Source organism: Sciurus vulgaris (genome assembly GCF_902686455.1).
Source record: "Sciurus vulgaris genome assembly, chromosome: 5".
NCBI lineage: Eukaryota > Metazoa > Chordata > Mammalia > Rodentia > Sciuridae > Sciurus > Sciurus vulgaris.
This window is the reverse complement of record NC_136465.1, coordinates 128,869,464-128,892,039: the sequence shown is the minus strand read 5'-3', so window position 1 is coordinate 128,892,039 and position 22,576 is coordinate 128,869,464. Positions and strand designations below refer to the sequence as shown.

The 22,576-nt window shown below is 37.1% G+C and overlaps 1 protein-coding gene across 1 annotated transcript in view; it reads left to right on the top strand.

The window, feature by feature from the left end:
- LOC306661117 (uncharacterized protein) overlaps positions 1 to 21,817 on the top strand; it is a gene marked incomplete at its 5' end in the record, with an annotated part of 30,790 nt that extends 8,973 nt beyond the window's left edge. Inside the window, one exon of the mRNA XM_079139915.1 lies at positions 19,465 to 21,817. Within this exon, the coding sequence (XP_078996041.1) occupies positions 19,465 to 19,476 (12 nt within the window). The 3' untranslated portion in view covers positions 19,477 to 21,817. The remainder of the gene's footprint in view (positions 1 to 19,464) is intronic.
- Positions 21,818 to 22,576: the final 759 nt, after the last annotated feature.

Genomic DNA, 22,576 nt, shown 5'->3' with positions numbered 1-22,576 from the left:
ACATTTTTCTATTAGTGTGCCTTCTCTGGATGAAGGTATTATTTGCATAACTTTTGTTATGCAAAATTTTTGAATATTTTCACTTAAAAAAGTTAGCCTTTCAAAATGAAGTTCAATTGTGTGGTTTCCCCCTTTGAATTTTATATATAACATTTGTAACAAAATCATAAAATAACTCATTTATAACAAAATAACAAAGCAATGCAATTAAGTTACAATACATACCGTGTTGCCCAGTTGTTGTCTTCTTCAGCCTCATTCCTGCTTGTGGATGGAAAAGTCCACTCAGAGTGGACCTTCCCTCTCCCTGGTGTTAATTTTCTGATTCTCTTCAGCACAGCCTTCTGACCTCAACCCAATATCCAAAAGATCATTATTTTTCAAATTAAAATCATGTTTGGAACATTTTTTTAGGAGAGAAAAAATTCTTGCAGTTCTCCACTGCCAACTTCATTTATTTTTTATAATACTACTTAAATATAAACTGACATAATGCTAGGTATGAATTCCTGACACAGTGCTTATACAACCACAAAAGTCAAACACATTTTTTAGAATGTAAGAATACTACCTGCTCCAAATCAATAACATGTAAGTTAGCAGCATTAATTTCATGTGTCTTGATATTATTTGCCTGAAACTAAATTCCCTCTTGCATTGTGACTATGGTCTTTGCTGTTAGTCAAGGTAATGTCACCGTTTTTTTCTATTTGAACTCTTGGAAAGTTGGTTTTAACAACCTGATGTTACTTGGCCTTTCCTGGGCATGAATACCTCATACATGTGTGAAGTCTTCCATTCTCATTGTTGTACTTGGCACCATTGTTATCCTAAATACAAAATCCAATATTAGTAGTGAATTTGATGGCAGACTCAGGCTGCATGTTGATCTACATTTGTCCTTCATAAACAGTGCCGAGGGGCTATTTTTCCCCATTGAGGTTGATATGTGGTTCTACAGCATGGTGCATTCTGTGGAACTTACTCATCTAAGTTTGATCACATCTGCTCCTGTCTCTATGTACCATCCAATGGGTGAAGTACACCAATCATAAACTCAGATGTGGCCATGTCAGGTTGCCATAGAAAGTTCTAACCCTCATTTTCACATACTTATTGGGCCATGCACAGGTAATTCAAAATTTCCTGACTGGCACAGTCCAGTTCACTGACCACATCTGGTTTAGAACAGGCTTACATACTTGGGATTGGAGAGAAGGGGTTAGAAGGATAGGTTTATGTGCGTAAAATTTTACATACTGGTTTTAAGATACATAAGTGAAACATTTCCTGTAGCGGCTTTACTTGGCCTTCAAACTCCTATTCCCACTGAAAATGGAAAATATCTGATCTTGTCAATTAAGAGCACATTACTCTGCAGTTTTGAAACTCTTTTAGTGTCTCGAATTTCTCAAGAGTTTTCCCTTCGCCCAGTCCCAAGGTGGTGTTTATATGAAGGGGAAAGCTTTGTATCTTCATGGCACTGGGTGAAGGGCATTTTATTCATTGTGTGACCCTCACTGTGTCCACTGCTCTGGAGTTGGCAAACTTGGTAACTGGGCATTCTGCCCTTGTATCCACAGAAATTAGACTGTTCCCGTTTGGTCTTTTGAATGTCATCCTGGCAGCTGATTTGGACTTCTGGACCTCACTGTTGTGTCTGCTTGTGAGATACTTGTAGTGGTGACCTTCCACCCAGACCTTTTTAGGTATCAGTCCCATCAGCATTTCGGTCTCCTTCCTGGGAGCCGGAGAATGCTTTTGTTTTTCCTAAATTGTAATGAAATTTGTGGGAATCTTTGGAGGCATCTGGTTCCCCCAGTTTGAAGCACCTTCTGCGACTCTCGCTACTCTGTTGGTCCAGTCCCATGTGGGATGCTGCATGTGCCAAATAGGGGACCTTCATGCTAGGTGACAGAGCCGCAGGCCTCAGTCTTCTCCAGTGCCCTCAGGGTCTCACAGGAGTTAGTTTTCCCCTCCTTTTGCACTTTTTAAACAGTTTTCAGTCTTCACAGGGCATCCTTTACCTGCTCTTTTGTCCCCTTCCCCTTTTGCTGTCCTGGATATCTATAGTAGCTTAAGGGACTTGAAAATATAAACTTGAGGGGACAGGGATCAGAGGCACAAATGGATGGTAAGAGGGAAGAAAGAGTCCTGTTCTATGCCAGGTGGGTGCTTCTCCCTAAGATTAAATATCAGGGAAGAAAGAAATAGAGATAGAGGTCACACAGCCCAGAGATGACCTAGCTTGAAACTGGCAGGTAATTTTGATTAATACCTTCTACTGGTCTACCTTGTACACAAACCTTTCTCACTTAATCGTTTTGCTAGAAACTTGCCCTATATTTCATCAGCAAACATGTGGACATGAAAAATGTCATATTTATTCCCATAGTAGTATAATCGCAACGTGCATTTTCTAGTAGATATCGATGTATTTTAAAGGTTTGCTTTAGCTTTACATTTGAGTAAATATGCTTTGATCACCATAGATACTCAAGACTTCTTGTATGAATTGATAGAATTAATAAATCTTTTTACTGTTCAATGGTTAATTTATTTTATTTTCACAGCTGCTGAATGCAGCAGACAATGTGAAAATCTTATGCACAGTTTGACAGCATAAATTACTAGAATTTGTGTCTTTTTGGTATAGTTCATCATTTGAGAAACAGGTAATGAATGTAGTTTTCACCTGTTGGGACACTTAAAAATAGCGGCAAAACAGTAGAAAATAACAGGTAAACATTCAGATAATGATGTGCTAGATAATTATTTATTTATTCTGGTATGTGTTCTGTGAATAGCTTACCTCTTTGGTATCTTTTGATGTCTAGTATTTATATAACCTATTACTGATATCACAACTTCCATTAAAAAAGACTGAGAGGAATTCCCTAATCTCCTCATAAAATCATAATTATTTAGTCATAAGGATTTCTACATTGCCCTCTTTAGAAGTGTCAGGATTATTGACTATAAGAGAGTGGCATTTAAAATTAGATTTTTCAGATGAATTCAAGTGTTTCTTTTTAAATGTGTAATTTTATAGTATGTGCAGAGCACATTTTCATTAAATGAAACCTTGAACAAGGCCATATAAATTTAGCTTCTTTGTTACTATTTCACATTTTTGCCCTGTAATTTTAGTTATGAGAATGAAAATTTGCTAGGCTAGAATCAGACACCTGTAGTCCTACAGCTGCTGAGAAGGAATCTCATCTGGCTTTGTTAGTGAGCATGAATTTTGATAGACATGGAAGCCCTACCACAAAAGGGTTGCCCTGGTTTTCTTTTCTTTTCTTTTCTTTTCTTTCTTTTTTTTTTTTTTTTCTTTTTGTTTTGACCACCAACAATCTCAAAAAAATTTTGAGAATAATCTTGGTGCTACATTTAATGACTATATTTACTCCTACCCTTCTAAATCTTGATAATTCTCCTGAAAAAAGAAGGAAGGGCACTGTATTAGTCTGCTCAGGCTGCTGTAACAAAATGAAATAGACTGGGTGATTTAAACAACAAATTTATTTTCTTGTCATTATGGAGGCTGGACGTTCATTGTCAAGAAGTCAGCATGATAGATTTCTGGGTCAGGGTTCTATCCTTGGCTTATAGATGACTGTCTTCTTGCTGTGCGCCACATGAACTTTCCTTGGATTTGGGGAAAACCAATCATAATCTCTCTGGACTCTTTTTATGAGGACACTGATCTCATTGCATCAGGACCCTGCCCTTGAAATTGATTTAGCCTTCATCACTTTCTTAGGGGCTTCATCTTTCAATGCAACCACACTGTGCTGGTGGTGGTGGTGTGGTGGGGGTTAGTGCATACCTATGAATTTTGGAACACAAATATTCAGTCTATAATGAACAGAAACAGAAGATTATCAATGGTTCTTAATAAATTTTATTCTTTTCTTTTTAGATATACATGAGAATAGAATGTATTCTGACATATTATAGATACCTGGAGTATAACTTCCCATTCTTGCAGTTGTACATGAAATTGAGTTACTCTGGTCATGTATTCATATATGAATATAGGAAAGTTATGTTTGATTCATTCTACTGCCTATTTCCACCCCCCATTATCTTCCCCCCACTCCTCCCCATTTAATCTGGTGAACCTCCATTCCTCCCCCCACCCTACCTATTGTGAGTCAGCATCTGCATATTAGAGAGAACATTTGGTCTTGGGCTTTTGGGGATTGACTTATTTCCCTTAGTACAATCGTCCATTTACTGACAAATACCATAATTTCATTCTTCTTTATGGCTAAGTAATATTCCATTGTGTATATGTACCACCGTTTCTTTATCCATTCATCTGTTGAAGGGCATCTAGGTTGATTCCATAGCTTGACTATTGTTAATTGAACTGCTATAAACATTAATGTGGCTGCATCACCATAATATACTGATTTTAAGTCTTTTGGGTATATGCTGAGGAGTGCGATAACCAGGTGAAATGGTGGTTGCATTCCAAGTTTTCTGAGGAATTTTAATACTGCTTTCCAGAGTGGTTGCACCAATTTGCAGTCCCATCAGCAGTGTATGAGTGTACCTTTCCCCCCACATTTTTGTCAGTGTTTATTGTTACTGGTATTCTTAATAATTGCCATTCTGACCAGAGTGAGATGAAATCTCAGTGTAGTTTTAATTTGCATTTTTCTAACTGCTAGAGATGTTGAACATTTTTCACATATTTGTTATCTGATCATATTTCTTCTTCTGTGAAGTGTCTATTCAGTCCCTTTGACCATTTATTGATTGGGTTATTTGTTTTTTTGTTTCGTTTTGTTTTGTTTTTTGGTGTTAAGTTTTTTGAGTCCTTTAAATATCCTGGAGATTAATGCTGTATCTGAGAGTCAGGTGTCAAAGATTTTCCCCCATTCTATAGGTTCTCTTCATGTTCTTCATTGTTTCTTTTGCTGTGAAGAAGCTTTTTAGTTTGAATTCATCACATTTATTGATCCTTGATTTTACTTCTAGTGCTTTATGTGTCTTGTTGAAAAATTCAGTTCCTAAGTCAACATGATATAGATTTGGGCCTGCTTTTTCTTCTAGTAGGTTCAGGGTCTCTGATCTAATGCCTAGGTCCTTGATTCACTTTGAGTTGAGTTTTGTACAGGGTGAGAGATAGGGGTTTAATTCATTTTGCTACATATGGATTTCTGGTTTTCCCAGCACCATTTGTTGAAGAGGCTATCTTTTCTGCAATGTGTGTTTTTGGTACTTTTATCTAGTATGAGACAACTGTATTTATGTGGGTTTCTCTCTGTAACTTCTATTCTGTACCATTGTTCTTCATGTCTGTGTTGGTGCAATACCATGCTGTTTTTGTTACTATAGCTCTGTAGTATAATTTAAGGTCTGCTATTGGCTGCTTTAACCAATAGAGTACTCTAGAAATGGTGTGTTGACTTCTGAGACTGGGATGCAAAAGTTGATGCAGCTCCTCCCTCATTACCTGGAGACTTGTGCTTGGAACCCTGAGCTACCACGTTGGCTCTACAACTTCAAACTACCCTGAGATGAAACCAGTTTACATGGAGAGGCTGTGTGTGGGTGCTCTGGTTGGCAACTCTGGTCTCCTAGTCTTTTTGCCTTAGGCTCCAAGTAGGGAAGTAAATGAGCCTTCACAGGATTCCAGCCCCCAGTTGTTGAGTTACCCCAGGCCTTGGGTCTTCCTAGTTGATGTGTTAGATAGCTATAAGCCATTTTCACTTTATCCTAGATGAATTCCTGACCTGCAGAATCTACAAAATTGTTTTTAAAGGCAGGTAAGTCTCAGCATAATTTATTAGACAGTAATAGTAATGGGAACAGATAGATCCTGAATGGCTTTTTTTTTTTTTTTTTTTTTTTGATTCCTGAAGTTTCTTTCTCAGGTAGTGCTGCTATTACAAAGTACTTCAGATTGAGTAATTTATAAACAATAGAACTTTATTTTTTATGGTTCTGAATTTTATCATTTTATAGTTCTGAAGCTGGGAAGCCCACAAACAAGGTGCCAGCAGATGTGGCATCTGGTGAGTGCCAATCTCTGCTTCCGAGATAGCACCTTTTTGCTGTGCCCTCCTATGGTGGAAGATGGAAAGGCCAAGGGCACTAGTATACTCCCTTCAGTCAGTATCTTTTTTAAGAACATTAATTTATTCAGGAAGGTAAAACTGACTTAATCTTTTACCAAAAGGCCCCATCTCTTAATAAATACTATCACATTTGGTTTTAGGTTCCAACATATAAATTTTGGAGGGATATATACATCAAAGTCATAATATTCCTCCTGTACTGTACTCTCTGGAACACATCGTCTCTTATCAGCAAAATCCTTTATATCCTCAGCTTCCTCCATTAACTTTCCCTTTCCCCTTCTTGTTCTAACTGAAACTGGGCTCTCACTTAGATTTGTTCTTTCAATTTGTTGGATTCTCTGTTATGTGTTGTGCTCTCTTTCAATTATTACCAATTCACACTGTACCTAGGCTCCTTGTTCCATATCCACATCTCGGACCAGCTGTTCTAAAGTGGAATCCACTGGCCTTTGAGGGTCCCTTAGATACTTCTGAAAGTATCTAGCTTTCCCCCACAATAGTAGCATGACACTGTCTTTTGGACTTCTGTCATTAGTGCACACTATTTTTTTCAGAAACTACATGATCTGTGATAACATCTTCATTCTGTAAGATAAAGGAATGCGTATTTACATGTTGTTGGATTTTAAGAATTTCTATTTTAAATTCTAATATGGTAAGTAGTAATAGATATAACCCACTTAACCAAAAATTTGTTGGGTCCTCAGTAATTTCTAAAAATGTACACCAGTCCTGAGACCAAAATGTTTGAGAACTGCCATCCTGGACCTTGTCATTACCAATAACTGCACTCCTTTGTCTTGCTTCAAGCATCTTCTCTCCATTCCATACCTACCTGTCTTTCTGACTCAGTCTCTGTTATTTTGACTTCTGTAATCTTCCAGTCCCATTAGTACCTGAAATCCAGTGACCCTAAGCTTCTTGTATTATTTCATGCCTCTTTCTTGTCTCATTTCCCTTCTTCCCAACTTGAGTTCCTTCATATATCATGTCATCCGTCTCTTAGATACACCCTTCATTTCCCCATTCCTCTCTCATTTTGTAGCACTCACCTGGAAAACCTAGTCAAACACAACTCTCTACTTCTCTATCTAGCTTGGGCTTGTGCAGTTTAATATGGAAACTTGCTTCACTTTAATTTCATCAACACCAATCTCAAGAGGGCCTGCAGCGTGTGGGTTATCAAGCTGCACTCCCTCAGTCACTTCATTCATGCCTCTGCTTTCCTAGATGACTGGCACTTTCCACTTTCTTCTCTTTCCTCAAATCTCTAACACCTCCTCTTCCCTTCTCACTCTCAGCTAAAGTATTTACTTCTTATTACACTTAGAAAATAGAAGCATTTAGAAAAGTACTTCTGCTTTCATCTGTGCCCATGTGCTCTGTCTTCAGTGCTGTCCCTGTGGTTGAACTGTGTGCTGTTATTCAGAACCAGTGCTCCTCTTGTGCACCAGAGATCATGCCCTTCTGCATGTTCCCAGGCTGTTGCTCCAGCATAGTCTCTTTTTCTTCTAGCATCATCACTTTCTCCTTCTCTGCAGGATTATTCCCAGTGGCCTACAAACATGATCTTTTACCTACTTTAAAAAAATAATCCTCTCTTGATCCACATTTTTCCAGTGACCACTTTACTTTTCTGCTTCCCTTAATAACAAAATACCTTGAAAGAGTAATGCATATTCATTCTATAATAGTATTTATTCTCTTGAACCTAATCTAATCCAATTAGTTTTTTGTGTCCCATTCTATCTCCTTCTCCCAAGATAACCAATGACTTCCACATTGGTAACCAAGCAGCCAGTTCTCAATCGTAGTACTAAATCAGTTAGCAGCATTTGAGATAATCAATCCTCTCATGGAAATACTTTTTTTACTTGCCCTCTGGTCTATCACATTATTCTGCTTTTCCTCCTCCCTCACTGCCACTCCTTTTTGGTCTTTTTTGGAGTTTTCCCTTCTTGTCCCTGGTGCCTACTTATTGGAGTACACCAGGGTTTTGTCCTCATACTTTGTTTTCTTTCATGTTTCTCTTCCAGTCTCATCAGTAGCCAGTGGTTCCCAAACTTAAGACTCCAGCGTGGTCCTTTTCCTGAGCTATCAGATCCCCATTCACCCAACCATTTACAATCTCCATTTGAATGTTTAACAGGTAGGGATCTTAAACCCGGCAGTCCGAGATTAAGCTCTGGATTTTCTCCCTCAAACCCACCACTTTGTAAATGGCAGTTTCATCTGTCCAGCTGTTGATGCCAAAACCCTTGGTTTCTTCCTTATTCCTTTATTTCTTTCATACCCTACATCTACTGTGCCATCAACTCCTGTTGACTCCACCTTCAAAATATAGCTACAATCTGCTCGTTCTCACCCACCTCCACCATTTTGAACTCAGTTCAAACCACCATCATCTAGAATTACCTGGGTTATTGTGTTTCATTCTTATCTGGTGTCTCTGTTTGTCCCTTGTCCTCCTCTGTTCCTAGAAGTATTTTTGGAGAATCACCAAAGTCACAGTGTTCCTTTTAAAACATGTTAAATCTCCTCAAAACACTCTAACAACTCCCTTGTGACCCAGTGTAAAGGTTAAACATTAAGGCCTGACATAGCCAGACTCCCTGTTAGCCTGTCCCACATCGCCTCAGGACTGGCTCCAGTCACACCACCCCCGCCACACTGGCCTTGGAAACACCCGCTTGGCTACTGCTTCCTTTCTGTGTGCTTGCTCTTCACTTTGCCTGAATTACTTACTCTCTGATCTTCTCAAAATGTCTGTGCAAATGCCACTTTGTTAGTGAGGTCTCCTTTTACTGCCTGTTTTATTTTGTGTATGCCTATATTTATCGTTAATGGAAGCTCCCTGAGGGTAGAGATTTTTATTTGTTTTGCTATTATTATCTCCCCAGTCCACACAGGAGTACTTGGCTCCTAGTAGGTCCCTAGTAAACATCTGTTGAGTGAATAAAATCTGTCAGGTGGTGTTACAAAGAGAGGAAGAGAAATAATTTGCAGATGATGGAGCAGTTATAGTCATTAGCTTTTTCATTGCTTTCAAGATTTATGTTTGATCTTTAAGCATCTTGATTCCAGTGGAAGAAGAATCAGGAGCAATATTAGTACTATGTCATTCTTGATCTCTCCTATGGGTTTGGACAAGAATTGGGCACAAAATAAAAGTTACCCCAACATCTTCCCCTCAAAGAGGCAGATGACAAATGAGTAGGGAGTTTCTTATCCACCACTGGCAACCCACAGGTTGGCTCTGGACAAGTGCTTTTTAATGTCTAAGGCTACAAATACTTTGGGTTAAAGTACATCTCTATCAATGGTACAGTTGATGCTTTGAAGCAAAAAAAGGAAAGAGGAACATTCTACAGTGAAAAATCCCTTTTCTTGGTATTTATTCTGAGATGATTGCTGTCAGTAATGGTGAAATAATTGTGTCTACACTGCCTGTCATGGTGCAAGGCACAGTGTAGATCTTTGCTAAGTGAAGGAATAAATGAAATAAACGAGTTGGCTTTATGAAAAATAATGGCCGGAAAGAAATAGGTCTATCTTTTTCCATCCATTCAAAGGCAAACTGTGTAGACAAGGAAAGAGCTTATTACCACCTGGAATGAGGATGTATCAATGAATTACAAAGTGCAATTGGTCTAGGCGGAAAAAAAATGCTGGTATCATGTGTAATATTTAAAATAATTATGCCAAAAGCAAGGTGGTTTTTAAAATTAATCGTTTACATATTTCCTTATCCAGACTATTGTCTGGACTATTTGTTTCACTCTTGATTCCTAGAAAAGAGCAGAAGACATTATCTTTCTAACAACCTACTTCTGGCCTCCAGATTGGTTGTACCAGTATATAATAACATGTCAGTAAAATGAAGATTAGTATATTTTGCTCTGTTTTCCCTAAGCCAATTCACTGTACTCTAATGGAGTGAAATAAAAAATGGCTTTTAATTGAATAATTTATTGTGCCATTTGTTTTTTCTGAATATCAAACATAGGAAATAAGTTCTTAATCAATTTCTTGTTTCTTACTGAAACCAAAGGACAGCATAGTTACAGGGCAGACCCATTAGGGAATGTTTATGTATGTATTTTGGGAAACATTTAGAAAGTTATTATATAATGTTGTCACTTTGTTTTAAGGCTCTGTTTTATATGTACTTGCACTCCTAATCACAGATTTTTTTTAAATTTAGATATAGTTGGTTGCATGGTGGATAATCTCAAATTTCAGTATAGCCATAAATCATACTTAGATTAAGGCAATTGGTTTAATGCAGTGGTTTTTTTCCCCTCAGAGCACGTCTTTAAAAGTGAATTTCCCAGGCTCTTAGTACATGTAAGCTGTCATTTTCTCATGTATGCTTCTTCTTCATTCTTACAGGAACCAACCCTGTTTCTTCTCAGTTCCCTTATTTCTCCCTGAATTCCCAAGATATCTGCTTGTTTTTCCCTCTGAGCCCCCTACTTTAGAACCTCAGAATTACAGTCAGTTCTATTACTCCACCTTATTTTGTTTGTTTGTTGAAGCATTCTGTAGACACTTGTTTATTGGTTGATCTGATCATTTACCTCTCCTGCAGACTGTTAATCTAAGGAGACTCCTGAATGAATCAAAAAAACTCCCATGGACTCTTCCTCAGTCAACTAGAAAGATTTAGAATGTATACAGTGGGTGAAGAATGAATATCACTGCTCAAAATTTTAATTTATATTATGAGAAGACAGCCTAGAGAACTAGACTTTGCTGCAGGATATAGATTTGGGCTTCTGTAGTCAGAACTGGACTTGAATACTCACTCTTGTACTAACTGCTCTATGACTTTGGAAAACTCATATGAGTTTGGAAAACTCTATGAATTTGGAAAACTCTTTGATCCCTCAATTTCTTCCTTTGTAAAAGGACCTTAACACATAAGATTATATTAAAGATTTTAAGATTATAGTATCTATAAAAGTACCTATCAATGGTGGGCCCTGAGTAGTGGTAGCTAAATATAAAATAGTGAAATTTAGGTAAGAGTGTACTAATTGTAAAATCAGATGCAAGACAAGGGCTAGGTTTTTAGGTTATTGTTGATGATACAGTTAACCTGAGGATTGTTTAGAAGGTGGGTTTCAGGATGTTTTGGGATTCTTGTACTTCATTAGGAGTTTAGAAGGGATGTTTTCATCTGTTGAAGGGCATCTAGGTTGATTCCACAATCTAGCTACTGTGAATTGAACTGCTATAAACATTGGCGTGGCTGCTTTACTGTAGTAGGCTAATGGATAAAGAAACTGTGGTATATATATATATATATATATATATATATATATATATATACATACATATACACACAATGGAATATTATTCAGCCATAAAGAAGAATAATATTATGGCATTTGCAGATAAATGGATGAGATCAAAGAATATCTTGCTAAGTGAAATAAACCAATCACGAAAAACCAAAGATCGAATGTTTTCCTTGGTAAGTGGATGATGATGTATAATGGAGTGTGGGGGGTGGGGGATGAGAAGAGAATGGAGGAACTTTAGATGAGGGGGTATGAAAAATGGTGAGATGAGACAGACATCCTTACCCTATGTACATGTATGCTACATCATGTACAACCATAGAAATGAAATGATATACGCCATTTGTGTACAGAGAATCAAAATGCAGTCTGTAAAAAATAAAAAAATAAATAAAATAAAATAAAATAGAGAGAAAAAAAGAAGGGATGTTTTCAAATTTCTCATGCTAAAATAAATGTTTTGTGACACATGTGTTAAAAAAAATTATTATAAACATAACCCAGAAACTTACCTAGGTTAACTTTTGTAAGACTTAAGAACCCTAAACTCAACACAGAATCATATATACCTGGATAAAAGGATTGAGTTTAAAGCCACATGTCTCCATTTGCTTTGTCGTTGATATGTGGTTGAACTGGACATCAAGCTTTAAATCACAGTTTTCCAGTTCTCTTCCTGGTAGTGCCTTCATTTGAAGAATACCTTTGTGCAATGTGAGGCTTTAAATGTATGTTAAACCAAGATAATAAAGATACCAACTAAATGATTATCTTTTAGTATAATGAACTTGTAAGGATGCAGCAATTTAGATTTCAACACTTCAATTAATGGTTTACAGATAAAAATAAAACAATACAAAAACAAAACAAAACCAGCAAACAAACCAATAAATCAGCCAGACCCCCCCAAAAAAAAAAAAATCCAGCAAAGTTGCTTTCTGATCTGGAGTTTTGGCAAACCCAATTTGGGATTGGAGTTGATTCCTTTTGCCAGTTCAGATCCCCTGTACCACTGGAAACTTTCATTTTTTACAGCCATTAAGAGTGGCCTTGCTTCCCAACTCACTTACTACTAAGTGTATCTCTTTGGTCCCACTGTGATTATTGCCTAGCCTAGTTCAGCTGTGTCTCTCAGCACAGAGCATATAGACACCCTTTCTAAGCCAACTAGGTTTGCTACTGAGATCAGTGCTGAAGATCCCATCTATTTGGCACCTAGTTCCAATCACAGTTGATTTTAGTAATCTGCTGCCAGTCTACTTGAATACACATATCACTAAAATCAATCAGAATCATTGTGCTTGTTAATTCAGGTCTTTGCATCATAGTGGACAGACCCTCAAGTGGATATTAAAAAAATATTTTGCTTAGCATGATATTCTGTAACTCCATTCATTTACCAACAAATGCCATAATTTCATTTTTTGTTAAAGCTGAATAATATTCCATCATATATATACACATATATATACATATACATTATATATATATGTATATATATCCATATTTTCTTTATCCATTCATCTGTTGAAGGGCATCTATGTTGGTTCCATATTTTAGCTATGGTGAACTGAGCTGCTGTAAACATTGATGTGGCTGCAACACTGTAGAATGTTGATTTTAAGTCCTTTGGATATAAACTGAGGAGTGGGATAACTGGGTCAAATGGTGGTTCCATTCCAAATTTTCTGAGGAATCTCCATACTGCTTTCCATAATGGTTGGATATGCAGATGCTAATTCACAATGAGGGGCGGGGGCCAGATAGGGAAGGATAGAGTTACTTTACTTTATGTAGAGGGGAGTGAAGGGAGGGGAAGGGGTATGGGGGTAAGAATTATAGTAGAGTGAACCAGAAATTATTACCTCATGTACCTATATGACTACATGACCAATGTGATCCTATAATATGTACCATCAGAAAAATGAGAAATTACACTCCAATTATGTATGATCTATCAAAATGTATAAACGTGTTCTGCTCTCATGTATAACAAATTAGAACAAGTAATAAAATGAAAAAAAAAAACTCATTTGCAGAATGCATTAGACATTCCCTCAGTAAATTAATGTTGAATAAATAGTACATATAAGAAGCAAGTGATTAGCATCCCTGGGGATCCCACATGCTATTGTCCAGACCAGTTCTTGATAGTTGGGAGTGACATTGCTTCCAAGTCCCTCCATTCCATCTTCAGGCTCTATGTGGGTCCCAGCTTCCTGTAGCTGGTGCCTGATTCATGATTTTCTGGTATTTGCTTCTTGTCCATGGCACCACATTGTCTAAGTCCTGTCAATGTCCTTAAATGTCTCCTGCCTTTTTTGTGTTTCCTCCAGACACTGGAATTTTCTATGTCCCAAATGCATGCTTTGGTGCATTATCTGTCTGGATCCCAGAAGATTGATTTTAGCTTTTTACTGGGACCTGATATTTTCCTACTTGCATCCTATCTACCTGAGCACCCCAGACAAACTCTGATCTTAGCTTCCTCTCTGTCTCCTGGGAAAACTAGTCCCTGCCAAATTTCTCAAGAGTGTTTATGCAAAAGTTCTCTGTGTTGAGGTATATAGGTGAGTTGAGGAGGTAGGAAAAATTGAGCAGTGTACAGGGGTTGTCAGATTCCTTTGATTATAGAATTCCTTTGCAATTAGAGCATCTTATAGGGTAACATAGTTCAGAACAAAGAGAAATGTTGCCAAATAGGATGCTAGTGATATTGGGGACTTAAAACAATTCTTATGAATAGGTATTATCCTCTCAAAAACAAGAATATCAGAGTATGGGATGTTTGATTTTGAACTTTCTTGATATTTTCTCAGTTGTTCTGTAGTGTTACTCTAATTAAAATCTTTCCTCTTACTCAGATGTTTGGTTACTGAGTTTACCATTTCTGAATGCTTTTTTCTTTATAACTGAGCAAATTCAGCATTTATTGAGGACCAACTACAGGTCATACAGTGTGCTACTTGCCAGAAACACAAATATAAATATGCTTAGTCTGCCCTTGGAAAGCAAATGATAGTGTAAAATGAACCTTTTTCTAAACGCTTGTCCTATATCAAGTCAATTATTTTATGTTTTTTCATTTTAGGTCTAAAAGTTTTTAAAACATGACTTTATTCTCTTACCACGCCAAATAATACAGGATCCCCTAAGGGTTGAGTAAAAATTCCTGAGCATGTTGCAAGAAAACAGAAAATAGAATGAGTTGCATGAAAATTTAATAGTTCTGTATTTCAAAACTTACCATAAACAAAATTAAAAGGCAAATAGTAAACTAGGAAGAACTTTTGCAACACTAAAGACAAAGGTTTAGTATCCTTAATAAAATGAGCATATAATGGCTTTTAATAAATCATTGGATGAATGAATAAGTTAGAAGCAATATGGGGAAAAAAATCATGCCAGTAGAGAAAAGGGAAAAGATGAGAACACGTGGCATAGGGCAAGTCTCTCTCTCTCTCTCTCTCACACACACACACACACACACACACACACACACACACACACACACACAGAGCTGTATAGCCAAGTACAAAATAAAGAAATGTGAAAGTTAAAACAAAATACCTTCTTACCTGTTCATTAATTTGACAAAAACTTTGAAGACCCTGTTATCAGCACACTGTTAATAACCTATAAACTTTGTTATTTCATTTAATTTAAACAACAATTTCTGAAAATGGTACTGTTATCTTTATTTTATCAATGAACAAAGGGTTTCAGGAAGTTGAATTCATAACTGTCAGGCTTCAAAGCCATGCTGTCTTTCCTACTGTAGCTGTCTTTCCTTCTGGTAGCATTAAAAGTTTCACAAAGATTGTTTAATGATATGGGAAGTTCTTTAAATTAAAAAAATGCAAAACAGTGTGTACATAGGATTTCACTTATGTTCTTTTAAACATGGCCTATGCATAGATCAAAATTTGGAAAGATGTACTACACATGTGAATAATGTTTATGATTTAACAGTTTGACTGACATGTGTTATGTATGTGCATACACACACACATATGTATACACACACTATTTCATTTATGTATTCTTTGGTGATGGGGTTTGAACTTAGGGACTTATGCATGCTAAGCATGTACTCTACCACTGAGCTACAACCCCAGACCCTGTTTATATGTGCTTTCTAATTTTTCTGCAATTCATATATATATATGTGTGTGTGTATTGTTTTAAGTAATATTTAATCTTATCAACCTAATCAAATGTGTGTTTGTGTGTTTGTGAACATTACAGAATATTTTGAAATATACACAGATGTACACCCAGAGATCAGAACAGTACATGCTGTGGGTGCAAGGAATATAGAATGAATGGATATATTGATAAGTGATATGACCAAGCAAGTCAGAAAACAAGAAATACAAATGTCTAATACATATTTGGAAAAATAGTTCATTTTAACAATTGAAAACTTACAAATAAAACCATCACAAACTATTTTTTACCTAGTGATTAGGAAAGTCTTTAAAAAAAGAGACTTCCTAGTGTTTCCAAATGGTGTGCTGGAAAAGGTAACCTGAAGGTATAACTTTGGAGAAAGCAATTGAATCATAGATCTCAGAGATCTTAAAATGTTTATTCCAAACTTGACTGTGCAATTCAACCTCTTTTACCTGAATTCATGTAAATAATCCTAAATACTAAAAAAGCTTTACCCACAAAGGCATATGGTATTGCCTATAATTGTAAAAATGTTAACGTAACCTAAATGTGCAGTGTGACTGTCAAGGAGTAATAAATGATAGGATAAACTACATATTTGTTGAATTATTCAGCAAATATTCTTTGAGTATTTATACTGTACAGGCATTGCTTTGGGTGTTGAGGAGGCTGTGGTGAACAAAATAGAAAAAAGAAAAAACTCTTCCCAAGTGAATTTCAAGAGGATTTGCATAACATGCATAATTGCTAACTTTTAAAATGTTGAGTGGAAAAATAGAATATTAAATTGTAAAAGACCTCAACTGTGTTAAAAAGAGAAAAAAATGTAAAAGAAAGTACATGAAAATATTATCTTGTAACTGGGTCGTGGATAAAATGAAAAAAAAAATTGTTATGTCCCAAATTTTCCATAGTAAAAAATTTGTTGCTTTTTTTAAGTTAGAAAAATAAACATAGCACTTAATTTCCATTATTTATTAAATGTTTGCAGCATTCTCTTTACATCAGAAAAGAGGAACTTATGTCCAAGCAATGATGAGAATTTAATAGATCTAATTAAAACTATCAGAATTTGTGATTTTATTGAGCTTCTAAAACATCTTGGTTTTACTGATATGTTTAAAGCCTTTAAGAGGCTGCTTCCATTAAAACACTTCTGTAGTAAATGGTAATTGTGTATTGAACAGATAAAAACTTACATTCAACAGATCAAAAAGTCCAACACAATGTTAGTTTGATTAGGTAAATGCAAATTTAACAGCCTAGTAATTCTTCGGATTTCTTATTTTACATGCCATAAAGCCAGCAATAATATAATTAAAATTCCAAAAATGGCTATTTAGGATAATGGTTTTTTTTTTTTTTAACTTTTCCTCTTTTAAAGTAAGATGAGGCAATTTAAATTTCCACTTGAGTATTATTTCCTACAGTGAAGGATCCCACTACTGTAATTTTGAGTAAACTTTAATTATGTTACATACTTATGTGTAAATTTATTTTGTATTATTGGATTATTTTTTGAAATGTTCTAGATAGATTCCTTTACGTTTTGGAATTGTTTTTATATGTTAGAAAATAGTTTAGAATTAAAAATAGAAATATTTTGAATTTAATCTAAAATCATAAAAGCTTTCTGTAACAGCTTAAACTAGGTCAGAAAATTCTGTGCTTTGGTTCAGAGGTCATGCCATCCAGTGTAAATTTATTTTAAGACTTAAAATCCAGGACTCAAAATTATTACAATAAGCATGACATTCAGAGTTACTAGGCAAGCCCAAAGCCCCACTGGAGAACTGAAGCAACATAAGAATCCTGTGTGGGCTAGAATGTCCGTCAATGAGGTACTGTCAGAGTCCTGCTCCTATGCTAGTTCATCACAGGGATTCTGGGTTTTCAAAAGGCAAGTTACAGGTGAAGGAAGAGGCCGACAAGACCTGCCTCCACTGTGCTGCTCTTTGCAACAGATTACACATGTTTCTGTTTCTGCCCCCTCCAGAGGGGGCAGGGGGTAAAGAGCTGCTGACTTTGACCTTAAGACCAAACCCAGCTGGGAACTGGAGGTCAACCAAAGAGGGCTCACATCCCCTTCATGCTCCCCTGCCCCAGTTAAGTAGAGAAGGTCTCATCACTGGGGTGTGCTTCCAGCATGAGAATGAGTATTTCAGAATGTTTTCTGCATGTGTTTCATGTTTGCATTTCATGGAGTCCACCCCTCAGAGCCAGGCAGTGCAAAAGCATCCCCTGCCCCCAATTGGAGCCCCCACACTGTCACCAGCACTTAGCTGGTGCTGCTACTCATGGAACAAAAGCCTCGGCCAGTGTGGGGTTTAACTGTGTGCCAGCCCATCCTCCAAACAGGCTGGTCTGCATTGCCACAGGAGGTTCTTTTTGCTCAGACTTTTTCTTAATATGTCTACAATTGTGAGTTAGAACTTGAGACTGATTCCTTAGTGTGCTCAGAATTCCAGTAGGTCTCACTGACTTATTCTGGTATTTATTCCAAGTGTATTGTGTGTCTCCCTCAGACTCAGTGTGTGTGTGTGATTCCCTTTGCCCTCCAGAAACTAAAGTGAAGGGACATGGCCTTCATTATTGCCAGCTGGAAAACTGCATCCTCTGAAGACAGGCTGTTGGGATGGAAGAACAACAGAGCAGAAAGAAATTTTTCTGAAGTAAGACAGCATTTCTTGTTAGCCTATTTGGGCTCTAATCCATACAGCAATCAGGACTTTTCTGCTTCCTTAAAATTTACCAGAAGTCCATACAGAATCTGTCTCTCTGTCTCTTCCTCCCTATCTTTACTTCTACCCCATCCCTTTTCCTTATTTATCTTTTGTGACACAGAATCAACATTTTGCTTGCTAATTAATTTAAAGAAAAAAAGATAAGAGAATACAATGACACACCCCTCCCAGTGTGTTTGTAGATCTTGGTAATTGTTTTTCAATTTAAATTCTATTTGTACTGTTCTGTTTCATTTTCTCAAGTGTTACTCAGGCAGGGTTGGGAGCACAGGCTCTGGATATGGTCTGTTTCCATTCAAATCCTGACTTTACTATTTATTACCTATGACCCTAGGGAAGTCTTTGAATGTCTCTGCTCCTCGGTTTGCTAATGTTTAAAATGGAGATAATTATCATACCTTCCTCATTGGATTATTGTGAGGGTTAAACTGACTAGCATAAAAATCTTACTGCATAGTTAAGTACTTGACATGAATTATTATAGTGCTGACCAACTGAATCTCTCCTTCTTGGTTAGTACATTGCAAAAAGCATTGAGAAATATGTACCCAGGACATGTATATTGTTATATGATTTTTTTTTGTGTGTATTTTCTTGATGTAGAATAGTATATTGCATGACACTGGATTACAGTGTGTTTAAATTCTAAAACAGAAACATTATGACAGTCACTAGAGGAGAATTAAAAGTAGCTGGTGTCAGACTGAGCACAGCAGAATGAGATAAAGAGCAATTGTGATACATAATACACCCTGGGAATCAACAGGAATTTTATAGTAATTATGATTATGACAACATTTGTTGTAGATTTTCACAGTAGTTTTTTATTTCAAAGATTTTTAAGGGAAATGTAGAGCCACTTAGAAAGTCTGTAAGAAAAGAAAAAGCTTTTTTATCACTTTTGTTTTCTATAGAAGGTGAAAGTGAACTAGAAAATGCTTGAGCAGCTTCCCTGGGGAATAATACCAGATCAATAAGTGGCAAATCCAAGTAGCTTAATTTCTGATTTGCTTCTTTGTATCTACAAATCTTAATTCTCTCAAGATGGAAACAATTTGCATGTGAGATTTAGGAGAAAAATTTTTTCAATTAAATCCCATAGGTGACTATAGCATTCTTTTTTGCTTTCCTTCTGCAAAGATATGTTACTGATAGAAGAAATACCCCCTAAATACACATGGACTGCCCAGGAATGAGCCCATGGAAAGAGTGCTTAGGACAAATTGGAAGCACCATTTACTTTTCTCTAAGTATTAGTGTGCTTTTCTAGTTCCTTAAGAGTTGAATTTTCTGATTTAGTAGGCAAATCTTTGAAGATTAAATCTCATTGCTCTATTATTAAAGGTTCTCTCAGGGTCAGCTTTACTGGTGGGTGGAGTGGGCCCTAAATGAGTTATTTCAATTCAGCGGCAGAGAAATGCCTTTGAATTTCCTCCAAATAGCTTCTTTATCTATTCACTGTTTGAAATTCCACATTAGAGATTCTCCTCCTCCTACTTTTTAAAATAAACTTTATGTTTCAAGTCTTCTGTACAAATGCAAGTATCCCAGGCATAATTGCACGAGCATATTCAGAAATGTTAGTAATGAGCAGTGACTTACAGTTAATGTGTTAGTGAGTTTATGAACTATTTTATGGATTATTGGGTTTTGGTGTGGCCTTTGATACTATTAATAAGGAAGAGCACACCATGATTCTTGGTTGTTGGGAGAAGGGCTGATAGAATAAGGAGGTAACTGACTCCTCAGTGGTGAGAATGGGGATAGAGAAGAAAAGTTGGTGTCTAGAAGGCAAATGCCACTCAGTTCCTTCTTTTGCTCTGGGCTAAGGCTTCTTTCTTGATCTCTGAGTAAGTGGCAGAAAAAATAATCTCTGACTTTGTGCCTCAGGATTTTTAGTTGTCTCTTTAGGTGGTGCTGACATATTTTATGTGTAGGAGCTTGGGATCACTCTTGTTCTCTGAGAAGAAAGAAAGTATTTGGGAACTGAACAATGATAGCTTTAATGAAATTGGGATTTTCAGATTCTTCCCAGGTCCTCTTAGGGGAATTGAAGACTTTTCCCAGAGTTCAGGTGTTTCTTCTTTCAGCAGACTTCAGACAAGAATTCTCTGTAAGAAAGACACATACTTAATCTGCGACGCTTACGAGAATGCAAACCAAAGGGGCAGTAGATGCTCCGTCAATTTCAGTGATGGCGGTGGAGCTGGAAGGGCTCCCCCAGGACCTCGCTCTCAGCTGTCGTCACTTGCACCTGCAGAGCCAGTCTTGGCCTGCCAGTGAGCAACACACGCTGTATCTGCCCTTACTAGTCAGGCCATTTAAAGCCAGGACAGTAGGCAGATGGCGCTGCCCTGGGATCCTTTGTTATTCCAAATCGTGCTGACATGTGGACAAGCCCATTTTTCCCATGTTAGGGTCTTCTCTGTCGACTTCTTGCAACTTGTCTGAAAGGCGTATTCTGCTCCTGCCCCTCTTTTCCCTTGGGACTGGCCCTTTCCTTCTGTATTGCAGTCTCACCCTGTGCTTCACTCTGCCCCAATTCCCTCTGCTTGGGCCCTCAGGGTTCATGGTCGTGACATACCCCCTGCCCATCAGAAATGTCCCCTTAGTCTTTGCTTCTGATGGTGCTGTCCTGACCACACCTGGCCTTCTTGCAGAGCTGTGTTTCTTATCATTAAAAAAGTAAAGATATTTAAAGCCAAAAGCCAAGTAAGAGACTGAAAATTTAGGACACATAGGCTATAAGACACGAACAAATAAAGAAAAAATGCCCGACAGAGAAATGAAGATATTTATATCCTGTGAGTTGAAATAGAATGAAATTACTGGGTTTTTGAGATCTCCTTTGACCTTGTGCTGAAGAAAAAATCATGAAAAGAGACTGTGGAAAATTTTGTACTTCAAAGATACAAAGCTATTTTATTTTATTACCTTATATGGGAAAAGGAACTTTCATTTTAGGATGGTTTTATGAGCCAAATCAGGTCCGATAAGCATATGCTTAAAAAAAATCCGTAGGCAATAAATGAATAATCCATAGTTTTGCTGGGAAGTTGTAGGCCTTTTATATGCCCTCAAGGAGCTTACAATCCATTGGAAGTACAGCATTAAAACATAAAGCAATTAACTTACTAATTGTAGAACTTTTTCTGTGTCCTGTCTTTAAAAATTGTCTAAAGAAGAGACAAAAATTGAAATTGTCAAATTTATTTGCAATAACTAGGAATGGGTTCAGAGTGATATTTTGATACCAAGACATACTTGTATGCCAGGTGAGCTCCCTTGGGGCATTTGCTTAGATGTCTGGTTTTGCTGAGGCTCATCCATTTCTTTTCTGATTGAAGGAGGATGAGGAAGTGATATTTTTCTTCCAGTCTTTTTTGTCATTGAAATTAAAGGAAGGCCAGTGCCCTGGATTTAGTAGTGTAATAATGATGATGACTGTAAATAATAAAGTGATTGTATTAAAGTTTTCCACAGTAACAGAACAAACAGGGTGTGTGTGTTTGGGGGGGGGGTGCAGATAAAGGGGTCAGGGGGGACGGGAGAGAGAGAGAAAGAGGGAGAGGAGGAGAGATATGTTAAGATTGACTGATTTTAAGGATTGGCCCACAGAATTGATTGATGGATGGTGGAGTTGAGGAGGCTTGGTAGCTCCACAGTCTGCAGTGTAGGCAGGCAGACTGGACATACAAGGAAGAACTGTAGTTTGAATCCAAAAGTAGAGTGCTTGGAGAATTTGCTCTTGCACAGAGGAGGTCAGACTGAGCTGTTAAAACTTTCAACTGATTGGGTGAGGCCCATCCACATTGCGGTTGTTAGTTGCTTTTCTCAAAGTCGATCAATTTAAATGCTAATCTCAGCCAAATATTACACTTCTGGAAACATCCAAAATTTGAACAATTTTCTGAGCACTGCGTGGTCCAGCCATGTGGACATAATAATAGCTATCAGAGTAATCAGACTTCACTGATCAGTAGACATTATGCAAAAAAATAAAAAAAGTTCTGGTACACTAAGTTTTTAAAAATTTTTTTTTCAGTTGTCAGTGTACCTTTATTTTATTTACTTATATGTGGTGCTGAAAATTGGATCCAGTGCCTCACACATACTAGGCAAGCACTCTACCACTGAGCTATAGCCCCAGCCCTGTACTGTTTTGAAAGTACTGTGGGGAGTTTTCTGATAACTTAATATTAACATACATTCTGAAACTCTAAAGAGAGAGTATGCTTTCTAAATAAAGGTA